The sequence below is a fragment of the Aptenodytes patagonicus genome, chromosome 10 (assembly GCF_965638725.1).
Source record: "Aptenodytes patagonicus chromosome 10, bAptPat1.pri.cur, whole genome shotgun sequence".
Taxonomy (NCBI): domain Eukaryota; kingdom Metazoa; phylum Chordata; class Aves; order Sphenisciformes; family Spheniscidae; genus Aptenodytes; species Aptenodytes patagonicus.
Window position 1 is genome coordinate 24,320,713 of NC_134958.1, and position 18,623 is coordinate 24,339,335.

The following is an 18,623-nucleotide window of genomic DNA, read 5'->3' on the forward strand; positions in this document are numbered from 1 at the left end:
AGTGGGACACAGCCCCAGCACTGGAGCTGCTGAACCTGGGCCATACTGAGGTGCGTCAGCGTAGCTGTGATCCCGAGCCAGCCCAGCGTGTCTGATGAGGAGGGACTCTGGGACAGGCAGTGGTACCAGCACCGTCAGGAGATGTGTGCCAGGTGACCCTGCCCTTGGCACGGCAGAAGTGGATGCTGCAGCCTTGGCAAGGACACTTTGACCATGGCACTGCAGGGTCGTGGCACGGTCAAGAGGCTGCCTGTCCCAGGGCCTGCTGTCCTCAGTTCAGCTCCAAGAGAGAGGGGCGTTGTGACGCTTTGGATGGTGGCTGGAGGGCAGGTGAGCGTGGAGCTAGAGGCTTACACAAGGTCTGGGCTCTTCTTGGTGTGTCTGGGGTGGTGAGGCTTTCTTTGGCCCCAGGGCTCGCCCCCTTGCTCTTGCTTGGAGACAGGAGCAGGGATGGTGCTGAGGCTTGCTCTGTCCATCTGTCTAGTGAACATCATCTCCTGCACCTAGCCCTGTGGACAGGGACAAGATGTTGACCTCTGCTGTGTGCCCTGTGGGAAGGGACAGTCTCAAGCCCAACTGGCCAGTTGTTATCCTGTGGTAGGGCAGGGTGGCAGAGCATAGGTATGAGATCCTGCCTCCAGCCAGCCCAGTGGCTGCTGGGGTGGGTTTCTCTAGAGGACAGTTGCATGGGACCACACGTGCTGGCCTTGCACATTGCTCTCCTTGATCACTGAGCCCAAGCTTACCTGGCTGCAGGCTGTGGTTGCTGGAAACCCAAGGACCCAGTAGGGCAGTCTTACCCACGCGGAGGATCTCCAGCCCTGCTGCGTAGCCCAGAAGAGGCTATGGAGATGTTGCACCTCCTAGTTTGGGATGGCACATTCCCTCCTGTGCTGCAAAGGACATGGTGATGGGTTCTTGCACTAGTGTGGGGTCGGGTCTCAGTACGTGGCTGTGTGTGAGAAGCTGTCGGCCTGGGGATATGTGTCCCTCCCATCTGCTTTCAAGGGCAGGAGGCCAGTGTCTCTCTGAAAGTGTGACTCCCCTGGGTTGCCTATAGCAGTGGCTTGAAGTGCAGAGCAAGCTGTGGACTTGGAGAGAGCACCCAGCTCCTCTGGGAGGAGCTGGAGGAGGGAAGGAAACCTCACCTCCCAGGGTTTCCCTGCCCGCAGTAGGATGCCAGTGGGGAGCTGACCAGGACGTGACCTGTTTCTAGCGGGGGCCTTAAAGCTTGGGCTGTGTGTCGTATCCATTCTTGCTACGCACTCTGCCCTGCTCCCCAGGCTCTCCTTCTGGGCTGGTGGTCTTACCTCTGCCTTGCCCTCTATACTGTATAGGCTGGGTCCCTGCCTGGGGTCTTGTGGGGAGAGTGCCCTGTGGCGCAGAGGGAGATCAGGGCATGATGCTGGTTAGGGTTGGCATTTCTGGTCCATTTTTGGGTAGCACAGCCCCTCCCCACTACCTAGCGGCCCTGTCTTGCCAAGAGCTGGACTGATGCAATGGTGGCTTAGTCATCCTACTGGGTGCTTGTCATCCTACTGGTGTCCCTGAAGGTCTCCCTGTGATTGGGGTGACGCTCCAGTAACCACTGTCAAACACTCTCAGTTTGCCATCACTTGGGTTTTGTGGAAGACTTGCTTGCTCTTGGGCTGTGGAGATACCAGGCATGCTCCATGGGGCTGTGGCATGGCCATTAGTGTGCTGCCCCAAATCAGGTTGATTTGAGGAGAGATTCATGTGCCTCTCTGGATGTGTCCTGGCTCTATGGGCACAGGAGGCATAGGACTGAAAAGTGCCCAGGAATCGCTTTGTGGTGGGGCGAAGCAGAGGCAGATGTACCTGTACTTAAGGACCTGAGGTGGGAGCGTACCTTGTGAGACTCCTGCATTCGGAGCAATGTCTTCTGCTCAGGGCAGAGGCTGGCAGGAACTCATCTCACCTCTGTGTCTTCTGCCAGTAGGACAAATGCCTGGGTGCGGGCAGGAGGAGCTGGTCTGCAGTGGGTTCACCCAGTGTGAGAGCTGTCCCCGTAGGTAAGGTCCATGGCTCCAGCCGATGGTGAAAGGTGTCTGTAGGTCCCCAAACATCAGAGGGTGGCAGATGTGCTGCTGGGTCTCTAGAGCCAGGGGCTTAGTGCAGTGGGCTGGGTAGTGCAAGCATAGATGTGAGCATCCTTCAGCATGTTGGCTGTGATACTTGTGCATGTCTCCTCTAGCTTAGCAGACCTCTTGGCAAGGTGGAAGGCTGCGATGGCATCCTGAGGATGCTCAACCAGCATCTCCCTGAGCTGGGGAACTGCCCCATGGGGACAGTAATCTCCTGGGAGTTGTGGGGCTGGCATCCCCAGATGTTTCAACAGCTTTGAACCCCTGCTGTGGCCCAAACCCCCCTGGGTGCCATCCTTTCCATGAGATCCTGCAGAGACACAGGGGATGGGACTCAATAGCGGGGGGCAGGGGGGAGTCTCCATTGCAGAGCTGCACCAGCAGCACTTCCTCCGTGGGGGCCACGGACTATTCTTGGGTGCTACCTCGTTGTGCCTGGACTTATCAGCTCCCATGTGCTTCCTGCTCCCCCGGGCAGGGGCTGGTGCCTCTCCCTGCTTCCCCCTCGCTTGAATGCCTTCCTGCCCTGACCGCAGGGGTGGCTGAGCCCCGTTGACATCCCCCTGCCTGACATGGGGGAAGAGCAATGCTGGGGAGGGGCTGATCCAGCTATAAGCAGTGTCACATGTGAAACACCCCAGCCTTGGGGACAAAATGCTTGTGCGCTTGGGCTTGCTTGTGGTCAGCCTGCCTTCCTCCCCTCTGGGTGAGCAGGATGTTGGTCCTTGGGTGCCTTTCGTGCAAAAGGCTGATTTCAGAGGGAAATGCCTGAAGCCCTCCTTGCTTCAAGTGCTGGGGGAGGTTCAAGACCCTCTTTCCCCTCTGGGGATGGGTGAACATCTTTCCGGTGTGTGGGGGATGCTCTGCGGCTGTGGCTGCTTGGGGCTTCCTGGCTGGAGCAGCTCCTGGTCTGATCCTGCACTGGGGCTCAGTGCTACCCTGCCTGCCGGTCCCGTGAGCTGCCTGAGGACATGGGGGCTCTGCCAGTGCTGGAATTGCAAGCAGGCAGCCAGCCCGTGCAGCCTCTCTGCTATTGAGCTCTGGTGGTGGGGAAACTGAGGCACGGAGTGGTGAAGGAACCTGTTAGCAAGCCCTTTCCCCTTGGGCGGCACGCTCCGTGGTGTTGAGGCTGCCCTGCTTTCCCGCCGAGCTGTCCCTAGCACAGACCAGCCATCTCTCTCTCTCCCCCAGTTTTCCCCTCCCCTGTGTTTCCTGGGAGTTTGATGTGCTGAGGAGCAAAACTGCCCAGGGCTGGGTCCACCTGGCGCAGTGGCAGGAACCCTGCAGCCCCACGTCCCACATCGGGCAGTGAGACAAGGGTGCTGTCCCATTTCTAAGCCCCGCGGCTGGGCTCCCAAGCTTTTCCCTCCCTGCAGCCCTGTTCTGCAAGCTCGCCTCCCCGTCTTTTGCTGCTGTGCCTTATAAGTCCCGGCTCCTGCGGCAGCCGGCAGCCTCGCTGCATTCCAGCAGCCTCGCGTCAAGTGGCCCTAGCTGCATCGCGGTGGCCAGGGCTGGGGCTCTGTATCCTCCCTGCGCCTCTGCCGGCGGCCCCGGGTGCCTGAGAGGCACCACACTGGGATGGTCTCCCATGGGAAGTGCCGTAGCCCATGTGCCTGAGCTGCTGGGAGCTCAGGGTGGCTGCCTGGAGCGGGGACTGCCTTTGGGATGCTGCTGCAGAGCTTGTCCCTGTCCTCAGCAGGATGGCGCGGGGCTCCCTTCTCCTGGTGGCATAGGAAGAAGGCTCTGTGGACATATTGGTGTGAACGAGTGGGAGATGGCTTGTGTCCAGGAAAAAATGGCATGAGGCTGGGGGTGGCTTCCTGGAGAGGGGGGACATCCAGTGGCACGGTGTGGATGAGGCACTAGAGCATGTTCCTGCTGTAGCTGTCCCTCAATGTCTCCTAAGCACTGGTGGTAAAGGCTTGTGTGCTCCAGGTGCTGGGAGCGTGGCCCCAGGACCTGGCCAATTTTGGGGTGCTGGAGTGGCCACAGCTGTGCAAAAGCAAGGCTGTGGGTAATGCAGCTAAAGGGCTGACCTTGCAGAAGGGGAGGGTCAGCCTCCCCAGCTTCTGGGGAGGATTTGGAGCAGTCTCTTAAGAAAAGCCCATCGCTGGAGACCTACCAGAGCAGCCTCGCTGGAGGTGGGTACTCGTGCCTTTGCATCTAACATTTCTGATGTAACCTGACCCTTGCTGGGCTACAGGGCAGCGTTTGGCTCCGCTTGGGACTCCCTTTCAAGAGCTCTTATTTAAAAGCAAACATGGCCAGGAGATGTGGATGTTGTAAGACCAATGCTGACCTCCGGGCAGTGCTGGAGCTGTGGTAGGAAGAGGCAGGTGTTACTGCCTGGCTTCTTTAAAGCCTTGGTGCTAAGTACCGGGCTGTGCTCGCACTAGGTGTGTGTCTCTTCTGGGAGACGCAGCTGTGTACGGACTGCTTCAGAGCCACCGAGGACTTGAGCACTAAATGGGTTTGTCCTTGTCCCTCCCCCGTCCTGCGTGGGAGGCTATGCTGGGATCCTCCCTCTCTAAGAGATGGCCTAGATGGTCTTGTCCCTCCTGGCACAAATCCTGTTTTCCATGGCTCTCCTCCATCTCCGCCGGGTGTTTGGACTGGGGACATCCCCAGAGGTGGCAGGGACGGGGAGGGGAAAGTGTTTTCTGCAGGGCCTCCAGCAGCGTGACCCCACTGGGCTGTCCTAGGCGAGAGCTGCCCACTGCCCCGCTTCCCTCCGTGCGTGTGTGTCCAGTTAAGATCAGTCACCCTGGGTGAGATGGGGCTGCTCTCGCCTGGTATCTCGTCTCGAGTGGCTGGTAGCAGAGTCTAAGAGCGAGCATAAGAACAAGGTATTCCTGGAGATCTGCTTCTGCTGTATCTTCTCCAAGCTCCTGCTGAATGTGCGGTTTGGCCCAGGCAGTTCCTGATCTAGCCCTGGACACATTTTTTTTTTTTTTTTTTTGTCCTGTGGCTTTTCCTCTGTGGGGAGGCTGAATATCTACATGGATCTGGTGTTTGGTGGCAGGGAGTTGAAGCAGGGCAAATATATTTAAGCAGAAGCCTACCCCGTCTTGGCATGTTGAGTGCAAGGACTGGAAGCCTGGATTCATCAGCCCTGGGTGGTCCTAGTGGCCTCTCAAAGCCTGCAGGACTTGGGCTGTAAAGGGGTGACTAGAGAGTCGCAGTTCGGTTAATCTACTGGAAGATGCTTGTCCAGACCCTGTTGCCCTCATCTACAGTTTCCTCTTTTTGGGAACGGGGGAGGAGGCTGGACCAGGGCTGCCCACAGCGCGCAAGATGCTCTGACTGGCAAGTTGCCTCCTGCTTTTCTCCGCTGGGATAACCCAGATCTCCTTTGCTTTCTGATTGCTGCTGATCCCATGCTTACACCCGGTCGCAGAAGCAATCTCCCTCTGGCTTACCTCACTCTGTCCCTCGAATGTGTCGCTCAGGTCTCTCACCAGCCTCACCCTCCCGTCCCTGAATAACTTTGTCTCACTTTCCCCTTACCCTTTTCTAGATCATTATGGATGTGCTGAATTGCAGAGATCTCAGAAAACCATCCGCTTGATCTCATGTTGCTTCTAACAAGCTCTTCTGAGCAGGGACCTTCGCTAGTCTGTCTTGAGACCCTTGGGGAAACCCTGTTTGAAGATGTTAGCTGGTGGCATTTGGGATTGCCCAGGCTTTCTTTGGGGTGATGCCAGCCCTTGGTGCTGTGGGTTGGCTGGGATCCCCTTTCCGATGCCGTGTATGGTGACAGACTGGACCTGGAGGCCAAGGGAAGCTTTTGGCCTGCGAGTGAAGGTCTCTTGCTCCCGTCCTTGGCAGCAACTTATGGGGCTGGCATTAGGAGCTTGTTACCTCTGACAAAGAGCTTTCCTAGGCACCGGTGTTGCTCTGTTCAGGCTGTTGTAAGGGCTCTGAGTAGCTGACTTCCCCTTCCCTGAGCAACTGCGCATCTTCCATTCTGTCACGCCTGTCGCAAGGACTTACCGAGCGACACATCATGGGACCATTTAGAGACCCAACAGGGATGCAGATTTCTATCTGCTTGGAAGAAACATCCATTCTGGGGTCTGAGCACACTTGGATCCTGAAATATTGAAAAGGGATGGTGCTTTCACATGGTTGAGGCACATGTGTGCCACCACACTCTGCACAGTCCTCCCCTGCAAGAGATGGCCGTGCGTCTTCTGGGAATGCACTGCAGGCGCTCCATGTAGCTCACGCTGAAGTGCAAGTGCCAAAGTCTTTGAGGCAGCCAGCAAGCCGAGACGCAGTGCCGTTGCCTGCTCCATCTGGGCATGAGGTGGCCCTGGAGTGATGCATCGAAACATCACACGAGGGGCTGGGCTGGGTGGGGAGACTGTAGGACTGAGCCTGGGCATGGAAAGTGTTTCTGGAGTGCTCCAGATAGCATCCTGCTTCCCTAGACAGGGCAAAGCAAAAGCTGGGGTGTGTGGTAGGGCCATCCGTACTGAGGGATCGGGGAGGGGATGGGAAGGATGCCAGTGTTGGAGGGAAGGATGTTCAGTGGTTGCATTCTGCAGCAGTCTTGAGAGATGCCAGGCTGGAGAAGGGTTCTGCACACTAATGGGGGGAGCTGGTAGCAGCCCACTGGGGTGTTCACAGGGTGGTGGCAGCCCTTAATCTCAGCACGCATGGAGAGCAAGAGGGGCAGAGGACCCCAAGACTTTCATGATCACTGTCCATGCTGGAGGGCTTAAGCTGCCCCCTGGGTTGATGTGAAGGGTACCTGGCAGGACTGTCTTGGGCACAGGCGCTCAAGGAGGTGTGTCTTCTCCTGTAAATAGCAGAAACTTCCCTGCTTGGAGGAGTCTGAATCTGGCTGCCTCCAAAGAGTTACAGGGTGCAGAGGCTCTGCTGCATGCTCCTGTGTTTTCAGGTGGCTGCTGTCTCCAGCCCAGGAGCAGGACAAGCGTGTGCTGCTTGCTTTGGTGGCAAAAGAGGTTTAACGAGGTGTCGGATACAACCCACTTTGTCTGGGGAAGGGGAAATGGCTGAGCAAAAACTAAAATGTGGGAGCAGAGTGCTTTGCCCTGCAGATGTAATGGGGTCACTCCAGACTGGAAACAGGCCAGGAGATGGGCTCTGGCTTAGGGCTCCTGGTCCTGCTGCATGTTTTTGCAGCTCAAAAGCGTCTGGCACTGTTTGGTGCTGTTCTGAGCATTTGGGCATCAGTGCTGCCCCATGACCTTCTTGTGGCTTGTTTGGGACTGGCTCGGTGGGTGGCATCCCCATGCAAGGAAAAGCGAGGAACGCAGAGCTCCATCTCATTCCCATAGTCTTCTGTCTTCCCTCGCCTATTTGTCAGTGCTGGCCGAGCTGTGCTTGTGGTCTCCTGGTCCTTGTTAATGATGACTAGTGTCTTGGTGACCTCTGTCGTGCATAACTTCCTTTTTCCAGCTCTGTGCTGATTTACAAGAAGTCTCGTCAGCTTCATCATGCTGCTTCCTATGGAAATAGGCTGCTGGCCAATGTCTCCTGGTGCAGGGAGAAGGTGGCAATGATGTTGAGCAGAGTTCTCCCAGGCCATGAGCCTTCAACACTGTTTCTTCTTCCTGGCTATTCATGTGAACTATTATAGATAACTTCAACAGACTATCTATTGAAATCTTCCTCTGGTACTGTATTTCTGCTTATACATGCTGAGTGCACTTGGACTTGGTACATGACTTCTACAGCTTGGAAAGAGCAGCAGCTGATGTGGACTTGGGGCAGCACAGCTGGCTTTTGGCTGGGCACAACAGAACAAACACTGTAAGAGCTGTTTGGGAGCAACTTCTGAAAGGTCTGATGTGTGTTGGTGAAGGAGCTGGGACGGACCCAAAAATCATCCTCCCAGTGATGTTCTGGGGCTTTTGCAGAAGTCAAAAGATGCGAGTATAGCAGTGAGGTGTTTTTGAAAACTGAGGGCTGTCTTTGAATCAGTGGCTGAAGTAAAGTGCCAGGATAGGCTAAGGAAAGAAGATCTAGTTTATGATCTGTAGAAAGAGCTAGAGAGACAACTGGGGTTTGTACTGGTCTCTTCTGGACGTTTGATATGTGTCAAACTCTGTGTTAGTGCTTTTGGCAGCGAATGGTCTTCTAGCAGTCTCTTCAAGTTCTAATCATCAAGGTCCAGTCAGACTGTGGGGTTGGTGTCCATGCCCTAATCAACCCAGACTATTCTGCTAGAGACTGAATTTTTGTAAAGGTCTAAATCCTTTGTTGCAGGGAGGAAAGGACTGGGTGTATTTTATTCTGGACAACGCTCCTCTAATGTAGGGAAGGATTAATGACTGCAAGGCCACCTTTGGTGCAAGGTGTCCTACTCTTATTGCACCTAGCTTTTGAACTGTGCTCTGTACTCCAACTTTGGTACTAAGCATCTCCTTTCAGTAGACCTCATTGACCTCTCTCCTAGGTACGGACGCTGTTTGTCAGTGGCCTTCCTGTGGATATCAAGCCCAGAGAGCTCTACCTACTCTTCCGACCATTCAAGGTAAGAAGGTCTTCAGATTTGGTCTTTGGTGGGAAAGATGTTGTCTTGTGGCCGACCTTGCAGCAAAGATCTGTCAGAGGAGAAGCAAGGATGAAGTGGGAAGGTAGGCCTTCTGTGACAGCCTGGGGAACCTGCTATGAAACCAGCATGGCATCCCATGGCTTGAGCTCAGCTGGGTAACCTCTCCTGCAGCCTGTTGAAATCACGCTGTCTCCAAGCTCGATGAAAGCTGCTTGGTCAGCCCTGCTGCTCAACTGGACCAGCCCTTCCTTGAGCATGTGTCCTGATCCCCCTAACTGTCCATCCTTCACTAGGTCACCACATAGGCTGTCCTTGGGGGAGGTGGGGTTCCCTTGTTTGCACTCTTCTAGCACAGGGTGCTCTGGGCTCCTTAGGCACTAGCCAGGCAGGGTGCTCGTCTTAGTAGCTTGATAAAGAGCTAGAAAATGTGATTTCTTCACAAAGGGCCAGAATGGACTAGCTAAGATACCTGCTCTGCCCTTAGTCTAATCTCAGTCTTCTCTTTTGGTGGGAAAGAAGAGAAACGTTAATGTACCTACTCTTGCTGCAAACTCTGCCTTATGAAGGAGATGGTGCTACAGGAACTCCTGGAGCTGTCACGTCATGTCTTGGTTGTAGCTTGGCTCCTTCAGGAACCTGACACTGACTTGCTTTCTTCCCTTCTGCAGGGTTATGAAGGGTCACTGATCAAGCTAACTTCAAAGCAGGTACCTCCTTCTTCCAGCTTGCGAATTTTTGGCTTTTGCTGGAAAACCAGATGTGCCAGGAGGGGAGGGAAGGGGGGACCGATACCATTTCACTATGTAAAGCATTGTCTGTGTTCAGCACCATGTATACAGCTAGGTTCTGCTCACCCCCACCGTCCTGGTGGCCCCAAGCTCTCAGCACGTGCTGAATGGCTCCATATCTTCTATTGCTGCCCAGGCCCATATGGGCTGGGTGAGACCTGATGCTTCAGCCTCAAACCCTGTGCTGCCAGAAGCCTTCCCCAGTCCCATCCTAATGAAGGCAGTAGTTACCCTTGTGGGCAAGGGGTACCCTTGCTGGGGGCTACCAGGGTGAGCAGTGCCCCCACGTGTAGGAATGCCAAAGCATTTTGGTGTGGTGGGAGCAGACACAGAGCAGGAATCTTGGGCCGATGACCTAAGACCCTTCAAGCTCTGCTTGAAGGCCCTCTGGAGCTGGAAAGATGGTCTGTTCTACTTGGTCTGTTCTACTTGCTGTAAGCTGTCTGGGGCAGAGGGGGTGGCAGGGTAGTCTGAGGAGCTGGAAGAGGCTTCCAAACTGAAATCGGCGTTATTTCTTTTAGCCAGTTGGTTTTGTGACCTTTGATAGCCGGGCTGGTGCTGAAGCAGCAAAGAACGCCTTGAATGTGAGTACCCGATGTGCCGGGAGGGGCTGGGGGGCATATGCCCTGCTATAGCTACACCTGGAGCTGTGGGCTAGAGCAATGCTTGGCTTGTCCATAGCACGGGAAGGTTCAGGGTGTCTCAGCTGTGCCCTTGAGTACGGAAGCTAAATGGTCCTGCAGCATCCCACCAGGGAAGCAGGAGAGCTGTTTAAGGCTGACATCAGCCTGAGCAAATGGATGCAAACTGTCCTGTGCTTAGTGTAGGTGTAGTTTCTGACCGCTGGAAGACTGCTCCAGGGCCTCTGAGGGTGTGGGGAAAGAACAGCTACTTTTTTTTTTCAAGTCGGCATGCACCTCCTTACTCAACAGTTGGCCTCTGATAACAGGATCCAGGCTGTCAATCCTGTTCCTTATCCATTAAGTGCTCCCCCCTGTATGGGGAAGAGTTGTGGACTGAGACACACACACACACACACACACACACCCCCCTTGTTCAAATGAGCGTGGATTACCTACCTGTGTCAATGTGTGGCTGGAGCTACTCTTAAAGGAGCTTTTCCTCCCGCTGTCTGCACTGAGGTGGGGGCTCATCTTAACTTGACTGCTTGACTTGAGCTTGGCTTGGAGTACCTGAAGCAGGCAGGTCTTCTCTGGGGAACCACCCCTTAGCAAACAGATGAGAAGAGAGCTGTTGGGGGCATAGGTGGTTCCCAGGCATATACAGGCATAGGGCAATACCCAGTTGACACCCTGTAATGCTTTAATGAGGCATGTGGAGCTCCACTTGTGTTTAGCATCAGCTTTTTGAGGCTCTAGGTGGAGCTCACCAGGGTACATGGGTAGTGAAGCAAGCTCATTGCAAAGCTGGTCTGTCATGTGGCTGTCGGACTTGCTTGGTGCTCGTGGCCTTGTTAAAGCCTCACTTACCGAATGCCCTGATGAAAACTGTGTGGCAGTTCAGCAAAGCAGGTCCTTGTCCTGGCCTCCTGGGACCTCTGCAACCAGAAGGTACTTGCTTCAGAAAGGGAGGAAACCAGCCTTCCCATGCTGCTGTTTCCATGGCAGGGCATGAGGCAGGGCCAAAGCTGTCTGGTACAGGCTCTTTAGCACATTCGCAGCGTTTCCACACTGCTGCAGCTCAAGAAAAAGACTTGAGGATGGTCAACGTGGCAGGCACACCCAAAACGATCTCCATCCCATGTAGGCCTGCAGAAGTTAGTGGGATCTAGGCAGCAAGACATGCTGATCTGGTTCTGCTCTGCTGTAGAACTTGCCTTGAGCACTGGGGCACGTGCTAGTGTCTCTGCCCAGGCCGGCAGTAGATGTAGCAGCACCGCAGATAGGAGCTCCAGCATAGATGGGGCTATCCCAGCTCCAGCAGACAGATCTTTCCTGACCAGTGTTGGTAGCCATCACTGCTATGCTGGTTGGTGAACTGCACATAAGGAGCAAAACTGTGTCCCTCATGTTGGAAGCAGTGGTCCTAGGCCAGCTAAACATAGAAATACAAGCATGTGGGAGATTGAGCATTGCAGTGAGGTGACAAAGATCTGGGCATGTGACTGCAGTGTGATGGCCTTGGTTCCCCGGTTGGGCTTTGCTCCATGAATAGACACAGCCTGTGCTTGGACTGGAAACCTCACCTCTGAGAGACTCCTGTGCTTTCTTCTGTGACAGGGCATCCGCTTCGACCCAGAGAACCCCCAGACCTTGCGGTTAGAGTTTGCTAAAGCCAACACAAAGATGGCCAAGAGCAAGCTGATGGCCACGCCAAACCCCACCAATATCCACCCTGCCTTGGGCGCACACTTCATTGCACGGGACCCCTGTGAGTATGCTGGGAGGGACTTTGAGGTCGTGGCTGGCCCAACCTGGGAGATGCCCAACCCTGGGAATGCTGCCAGGGTAGAAAGGAAACCATACTGACGTATGCTCTGGCTGAAACCTGCCTGGTGCAGGAAGGCCAGCATGTTAGGGATGAAGGAGAATAACAGGCATCTGGTAAGGCTTCTGGCCAACACTAGAAGTGATGGGAGAGCAGAGTTGGTTTTGGTAGCTCAAGTGATACCGTAAGTCCTTTAAACCTTCTCTAGGTGTGAAGCAGAAAGGACGAGTCCTGTGCCATGCACCCTCAGCATAGCCTGGTGGGGCAAGCAGCCCTGCTGAGGCTTGTTGGGCAGCCTGTAACATGGTGCTGAGAGCCCTGTCTTCTGTCCTGCCATCCTGTGGCACCAGCCCTGTGCTGCGTGTGTGAACCAGCCTGCCCAAAGCCCATGTGGGGCCCTGAGCAGTGATGGAGCATGTTCCTGGCCTCCCTTGGCAAGGCTGGGAGGTCAGAGGAGCAGCTGGTCACAGAGATGCTGCAGGGGTGCTGTATGTTATACCTCACTGAGATGGCAGTGCAAAGCTTTAGTTTGGGGTTGGAAATCCAGAGCCTGTCCCCGAAGCAGGCTGTTGGGGCCAGCTACTGAGATGCTGTTACCTTGTCTCCCCCTGTCTAGATGACCTGACTGGAGCGGCTCTTATTCCAGCGTCTCCAGAAGCATGGGCTCCCTACCCACTGTACACCACGGAGCTAACCCCTGCCATCCCCCATGCTGCCTTCACGTACCCAGCAGCCGCCGCTGCGGCCGCTGCTCTTCACGCTCAGGTGAGTCACTCCCCGTGTCCCGTGCCAGGAACCGGGCTCTCCTCTCTGCCCTGCCCCGGTGCTCGCTCCTATGGGTCTCTGCTTGGCTGGTTCGACCCTGGCCTCCGCACCTTGGCTCCTGGGCAAAGCCTCCTCCCGGCTGAAGTGCATGGGGGGCCCCCCCAGCCCTGAGCAAACCGCAGGGGAGAGGTCTACATGGCTGAGAGTAGTCAGAGCTGGACGATGATTTCTGACCCTGCAGGTCCAGCCTGCTTCCCTGCGAGAGGCAGGCAGATGGCAGAAAGTAAGGGCTCAATTTCTGGCTGGCTTTGCTGGTCCCTGTGGCCGGAGAACTGTGTTGTGGGACTGCTGGGAGGAAATGCTACCTGCCAGCAAATAAAATAGCTATGAAATGTCCTCCTTGAAGTCACAGGGAAGGCAACAGGCTTAGTTTGGTGCTGAAGCTGAGGGGCTCAGCTGGGACCCCCTTGGGCCAAGTGACTCAAGTACTTTTGAAGCTGGAGGAGGATGTCCTGCAGGAGTTGAGTGATCAGAGCCTTGCCACAGTGAGGAACTCTGATGGGACAGTGGTGTTGGCCACCCTGGATGCAGGCTAGAGAGGGTCACTCTGTGTATGAGCCTCTGGAAATGCTGGTGGTGGTGCAACCAGCTGCCTGGGGTCCCAGGGTATGCTTGCTGACAGATGGAGGTGTAGGGATGCCTGTACTGGTCTGAAACTGGAAACATTAAATATACTGAGACCAACCCCCCTGCTGAGCATGAAGTCCCCGAAACCATGGAAATGCAAAGGGAAAGCCAAAACAGAGAAGTAGTGTCCTAATTCCAGATTAAGGTGCTTGGTTTGGAGCACTTGTACAGGAGAACCTGGAGCCCCTGTCCCTGCCCTGCTGGGTGTTACCAGCCAGCTGTGCTCTGCCTGCTTTGGTCTCTGCTCCTGTGGTAATGCCACGGGGGACTAGGGCAGTGGGACTCTGGGCTTAGACCTCAGAGCATCGGGGCTTAACCTCTGCTCTCTGCCCTGCCGAGCAGGGTGTTTAGCTCCACTCTTCCCTGCTTAAACTGAGAGGAAGAAGAGCTGTGCTCCCTCACCTTGTCCACCTGGCTGACGGTCAGCTCGGTTGGCCCTTGGGCATCCTCTTGCTTCCTGCCAGCATCTTGACTGTAACTGTCCAGCTTCAACCCAAGCTTGTTTCACAAATGCAATGTGGAGGGGATGCAAACTCCTGGCCTGTGTAGGCTTGTCTGTCCTGCCCCTTACACACCTGCAGGCCTCTACTGCTTTTGCCTTTCTACTAGTGAGCTAGCGTTGGGCTGAAGCTCCTGCAGGGTAGGCAAGAAGTACGTGGGGCCCAGGGCAGGACCAGGCACTGGCTTGTTCTTCCAAGGACCTCCAGAGCCAAGCTGGTCCTTCACTGGGAGGGTTGTGCTTGCTAGTGTTCTCCAAAAGTTATTGATGGTGCCCATAACTACAGGAGTGTGCTCTGCTCCTGGGTAGCCCAGGAGAGCAGATGTCTTCCTTTCCCTGCCCCTTGTGTGTAGGGTGGTGGAGCCAAGGGCTGTTGCTGGTTGAATTGCCCCTGGCAGGGAGGACCAGGATAAAAAACCCCTCTGGCCTGGCTGAGGTGGCTGAGGGAGGTGGAACCATTACTGCAGTTCCTTCAAGGATGATCATCAGTGACTGTGTGGGGACCCTGAGTGTAAGGGTTAGACACCAAAACTTTATGGTGCATGGTGGGGGAGAAAAACTCTGCTCTCCTGAAGTGGGAGGGTATCAAGGAGGCCTTCAGCCAGATCTTCTCCCTCTGGGGTCTTAGTTCCTGCCCTCCAGTTGGCAAGCTACTGGCTTTCAAAGAGGTCTTCTGGCCTGAAGAATGACCCTGAGGCTCCAGGGAGCTCCCTGTATAGGTAGAACTCCCTGCCCAAGGAGGTCCATAAGTGGTGATGTGCCCCTAAGCCTTAGGGAGCCAGTGTAGCCCCTCCAGGCTGTGGCCATGGCTGGACCCAGCTCTCTTCTGAAGAGCAGCTGGGCTAGCCGCACAGTTACAGCCGCTCCTTGCTGCATTGTGCCTGAGCCGGCAGTGACCTCGCAGGGAGACATTCTGGCGCAGTATACGTTACCAATAAAGTTTTATGGGGTTAAACATTACTCAGGCTGGCAGCTCTGAGCTGCCTGGTCTCCAGGCTGGAGCCCTCTCCCTTGCAGAGCCAGGGAGGGTGGAGCGAGTCAGTGAGATGACTTTTGCTCACAAACTGGGCTGAAAGGTGCAACCTTAGTCTTGGTGTGCTGAGCCCTCTGCTCTCACTGTTAGGGGCTGGTTTGCCTTGCTGGGCGGGGGGGCGTGGGCACATGGGTTGTTCTCCAGGACAGCTGCAGTTCTTCCTCCTGAGACTGGTGTTGGCTGGAGGACGTTCATGGAGATGGCCAGAGCTGTAGCAGCTCCACAGCAACCAGTCCTGAAGCAGGCATGAAGTTGGAGGCTGTAGCTGAACTGAGAGCTTGTCGCAAAAGATTTAAACCTGAAGTGCTCGTCCTCTCGCAGCTCTGTGTTCAAGTCTGGTAGTGAGCGGGAGAGGAGGTGTCCGCCCTCTGCGATGCACCTATGCAACCTCCTGAAGAGCTGCCCAGAGGGCTGGCAGGAGTGATGAGGGGCAGGAGATGGTGCGAGGCTGGCCTGGCCTCGGCTCGTGCACTGGGAGCTGTTGGTAAGCTGCTCGCAGACGAGACTGATGGCGGCTGCTCCCGGCACTGCCGTGCCACGGTGATGCTCCCGGCAGGCACCAGGCTGCTGTAGATGTGACTGTGGCCTGACCCTGCACCGCTAAGAGCCTCTACCTGTGGGGACTCCACTGACTTTAAGACTGTCCCATCTGCCTTCCCTCCCACCCTCTCTCAAATCCCTCCTTTGATGTCCCTAGTGAACTCCAGCCATGATGCCAGCGCAGGCTAGCCCTGAAGCTCAGAGCTGTCCCTGGAGATGGGACACCCTAGTGATGCCTTATTGCAGCTAGTGGAGTGGCTGTACTACAGCTCCATTCCTAGAAGTGTTAAGCATGATGGCAGCCACGTCTGGAAAGACTGGTAAGGTAACCATCTCTCCTCCAAGGTGCACCATGGGATTTGCAAGCTTCTGCCCATCTCTGTAGCCCGTATCTCCTTGGCAACCCAGTGCATGGGCCTCACGCTACCCACCCACCAGAGCCTGGGGAATGAGATACCAGGCCTTCTTTCTAACCCACATCTCCAACTTGGCAGCACATGACATGGCGCACACAGCATGGCACCATCTTACATCAACTCCTCCCAGCTGAGCCAGGCTCAGCCAGGTCCCGCCGGTGGGAAGGGAGCAGCCCGGTTGAGCCGAGGCAGAGACAACCCTGCCACTCGGCATGAAAGAAACCTGGTTTCTCCCCAACCACGACCCTTCGAGGGCAACCAGAAATACACCTTGACCTCACTCCTGGCACACGGTGGGGGAGGTGAGTGACGTGATAGTGATAGCACACAACTAAATTCTAGCGGGCACGTTAGACAACAGCACTTGCCGGTCACTTTGTTCCAGAATTGCATACCGGGACAGACCCTGCCCTTAATCATGGGTCTAATCTTACCTCTTTCCTCTCCAGTTACTGGAAACAGAGCAAGTTCCTACCTGGAGCTTGGCTTCTCTCTTGCAACCTGAAATCACAGGCAGGACACAGGTCTTGTGAGCCGTAACGAAGGGAACGGGCAGCCTGGGAGAGATGGGAGCGGCATAGGAAACTGGGAGCTTGGGAAGAGGGAAGATGGCCTGGCCTGGGACTGGTTGGCAGGGAGGATGGTTGCTGTGGTCAGCTCTAACTGAAGGAACAGAGTCCTGGCTCACTCTCCTACCGTTCTGGGTAGACTTTTTTCCTCTGTGTGGTAGTGATGTAAGTCATCAAAGATGGGGGCCCAGGTCTGCCTTTGCTCTTGAAAGACTGGGAGGTGCAAAGATGTGCAGAGTTGGTCTCCTGGGAAGATGGGGAGAGCTTGACACAAGCATAGAGGCAATGATACAGCTTGTCTTGTTCTGCTTGGACCTGGTGAACAGCTTCATCTGTTGCCTGTGTGATGGAGTTGGGCTGCATTGCGTCTTTGATGTGAAACCACTTGTTTTGGAGTGCCTCTAAGCCAGGCTCTGGGCAGTAGGAGACACCAGGGGCTATCAATGCTCCTGGAGCTCTTCTGCAAAGAGATGCTTCCAGCTGTGGCAGCACCCCTGAGGGCTGAACTCTATGGGCAGGACTTGCCCTGGAAAGCAGGGGCTGGATGCAGGATTGTTTCATAAGAACATGGGTGAGGCTGGTGGTGGTTACCACGTGGTGCTTGTAGGAGACTAGGCTGATGTGTTGGGTACCCAGAGCCCAGGAGACTGTCTGTGGTAGATGCTTCCAAGGCAGGGAGCAGGTCATGGACTGAAAGCTCACAGATGCCAATCCTTTTGGGGGTGGGCTGCCCAAGGTGCCCTCAGAGCATCCACGTTGCTGCTGTTAGCAGCTTCCAGGAGATGGTGGAGGTGGGTCTCTGATGCTGGGACCTGTCCAAGTGAGTGGTGGGTGGAAGCAGCAGTCCTGGATCATGGCTGTGTGGTGGTGGTGCAAGAGCCCAGCAGGACCCTGAGGCTTCCCAGCACTGAGTTGAGGCAGAGCCCATTGATGGAAGGAGAGGCTAGTGCTCCAAAAAAACCCTTTCCCTCTTGTTTGCTGCCTGGGCTGGCTCAGAGCAAGCTGGATCTCCTGAGCAGCGGCTGCTGTTGTGGATGGACATGAGGCAGATCCCAGTGGCTGTGATCTGGTGCTGGCCCTAGAGAACTGGGAGTGTGGGGAAGATCTGCTGGGGTGATCTCAGGTGCTGTGCTCCTCCTCGAGTACTGCCTTCTGTTGGGATGCTGCTGTTTGCTGGGTGCATGACCACCTGGGTGCCACCAGCCTGGCTAAGCCCTGGAGCACCAAGCAATGGCCACCATGGTGGATCTGCTGGATAATGGGGATCCTGCCTTTGTGTGCACCATTGACCTCTGGACTCACTTCATGGTCCCATCTGCAAAATCTCCTGAACTTCATGTTGTGGCAGCTAAGCTCTGATAGACCCTCCCTGGGATGGGAGGCTGGAGACAGTGACAGATTTTCTGTGCCTAGTAACTTGTTGCCTATTTGTTGGGGCTGTCATGTAGGACTTTTTTTTTTTTCTGGGCAACCTCCATGCTTCCCGGAGGTATGAAGTACTCTTCAAGACCTTCATGGTTACGGTGTCTTCCTAAAATCCAGTGACTTAGTGCTGGCATAGCTGGCCAAGCAGCCCTGAGCAAGCTCTCCCCAGGCCAGCCGTTTCCTCCTAGCCAGAGAAAAGCAGGCAGGAGATGCTCTTAGCTCCTCCAGGCACCTGCTGAGCAGCCATTCTCACTAAGTCACGCCTGATGAGCGAACGGGACTGAGATGCCATCAGAAGTGACTTCCTGGCCTCTGGCCAGCACTGGCTCTCCCTGGCTAGCTCAACCCAAAGGAAAGCAGCACAACTCGCTTCCGCTCTGGGAAAAGGAGAAATGCTTGTTTGCTGCAGTCTGTGAGATGGCTGTGTCTCCATGAGCTGTAGCATAAGCTGCCTCAAGGCCCAGAGGGGGGTACAAGGCATTGGATGGATGCCTGTTAAAACACTCCTAAGCAACAGGATGGACCAGTGCCTGTCGTCTTCTGCATGCTCCTCAACATGGTGTGAGATGATGTGCTGATCCTCCAGCTCTCCCTCGCCATAGCTGCCTGGGGAGATGTGTGTGCTTGATTTCTCTGCAGCAAGGTTTTCTTGGTGGTGGGCTGAGCTGCTTGGGTCTTACACAGCATACAAACGTTTGGATGCTCATCTCCTCAACCCAGCCCCCTGAAGGACCCTGGAAGCAGGTGGCTTGGGTGAAGTGCCCGCTGCTGAGGCTTGGAGGCATGTGTCCAGAGAGCACTAATGGATGAGGTTAGCGCCTT

General features: G+C 55.4%; 1 protein-coding gene across 1 annotated transcript in view; it reads left to right on the plus strand.

Moving 5' to 3' along the window:
* The window catches only part of RBPMS2 (RNA binding protein, mRNA processing factor 2), a 30,344-nt gene that overhangs the window by 5,083 nt on the left and 6,638 nt on the right, over positions 1–18,623 (plus strand). The window contains exons 2-6 of the mRNA XM_076348751.1: positions 8,533–8,610; positions 9,300–9,338; positions 9,941–10,003; positions 11,660–11,810; positions 12,484–12,632. Of these exons, the coding sequence (XP_076204866.1) occupies positions 8,533–8,610; positions 9,300–9,338; positions 9,941–10,003; positions 11,660–11,810; positions 12,484–12,632 (480 nt within the window). The remainder of the gene's footprint in view (positions 1–8,532; positions 8,611–9,299; positions 9,339–9,940; positions 10,004–11,659; positions 11,811–12,483; positions 12,633–18,623) is intronic.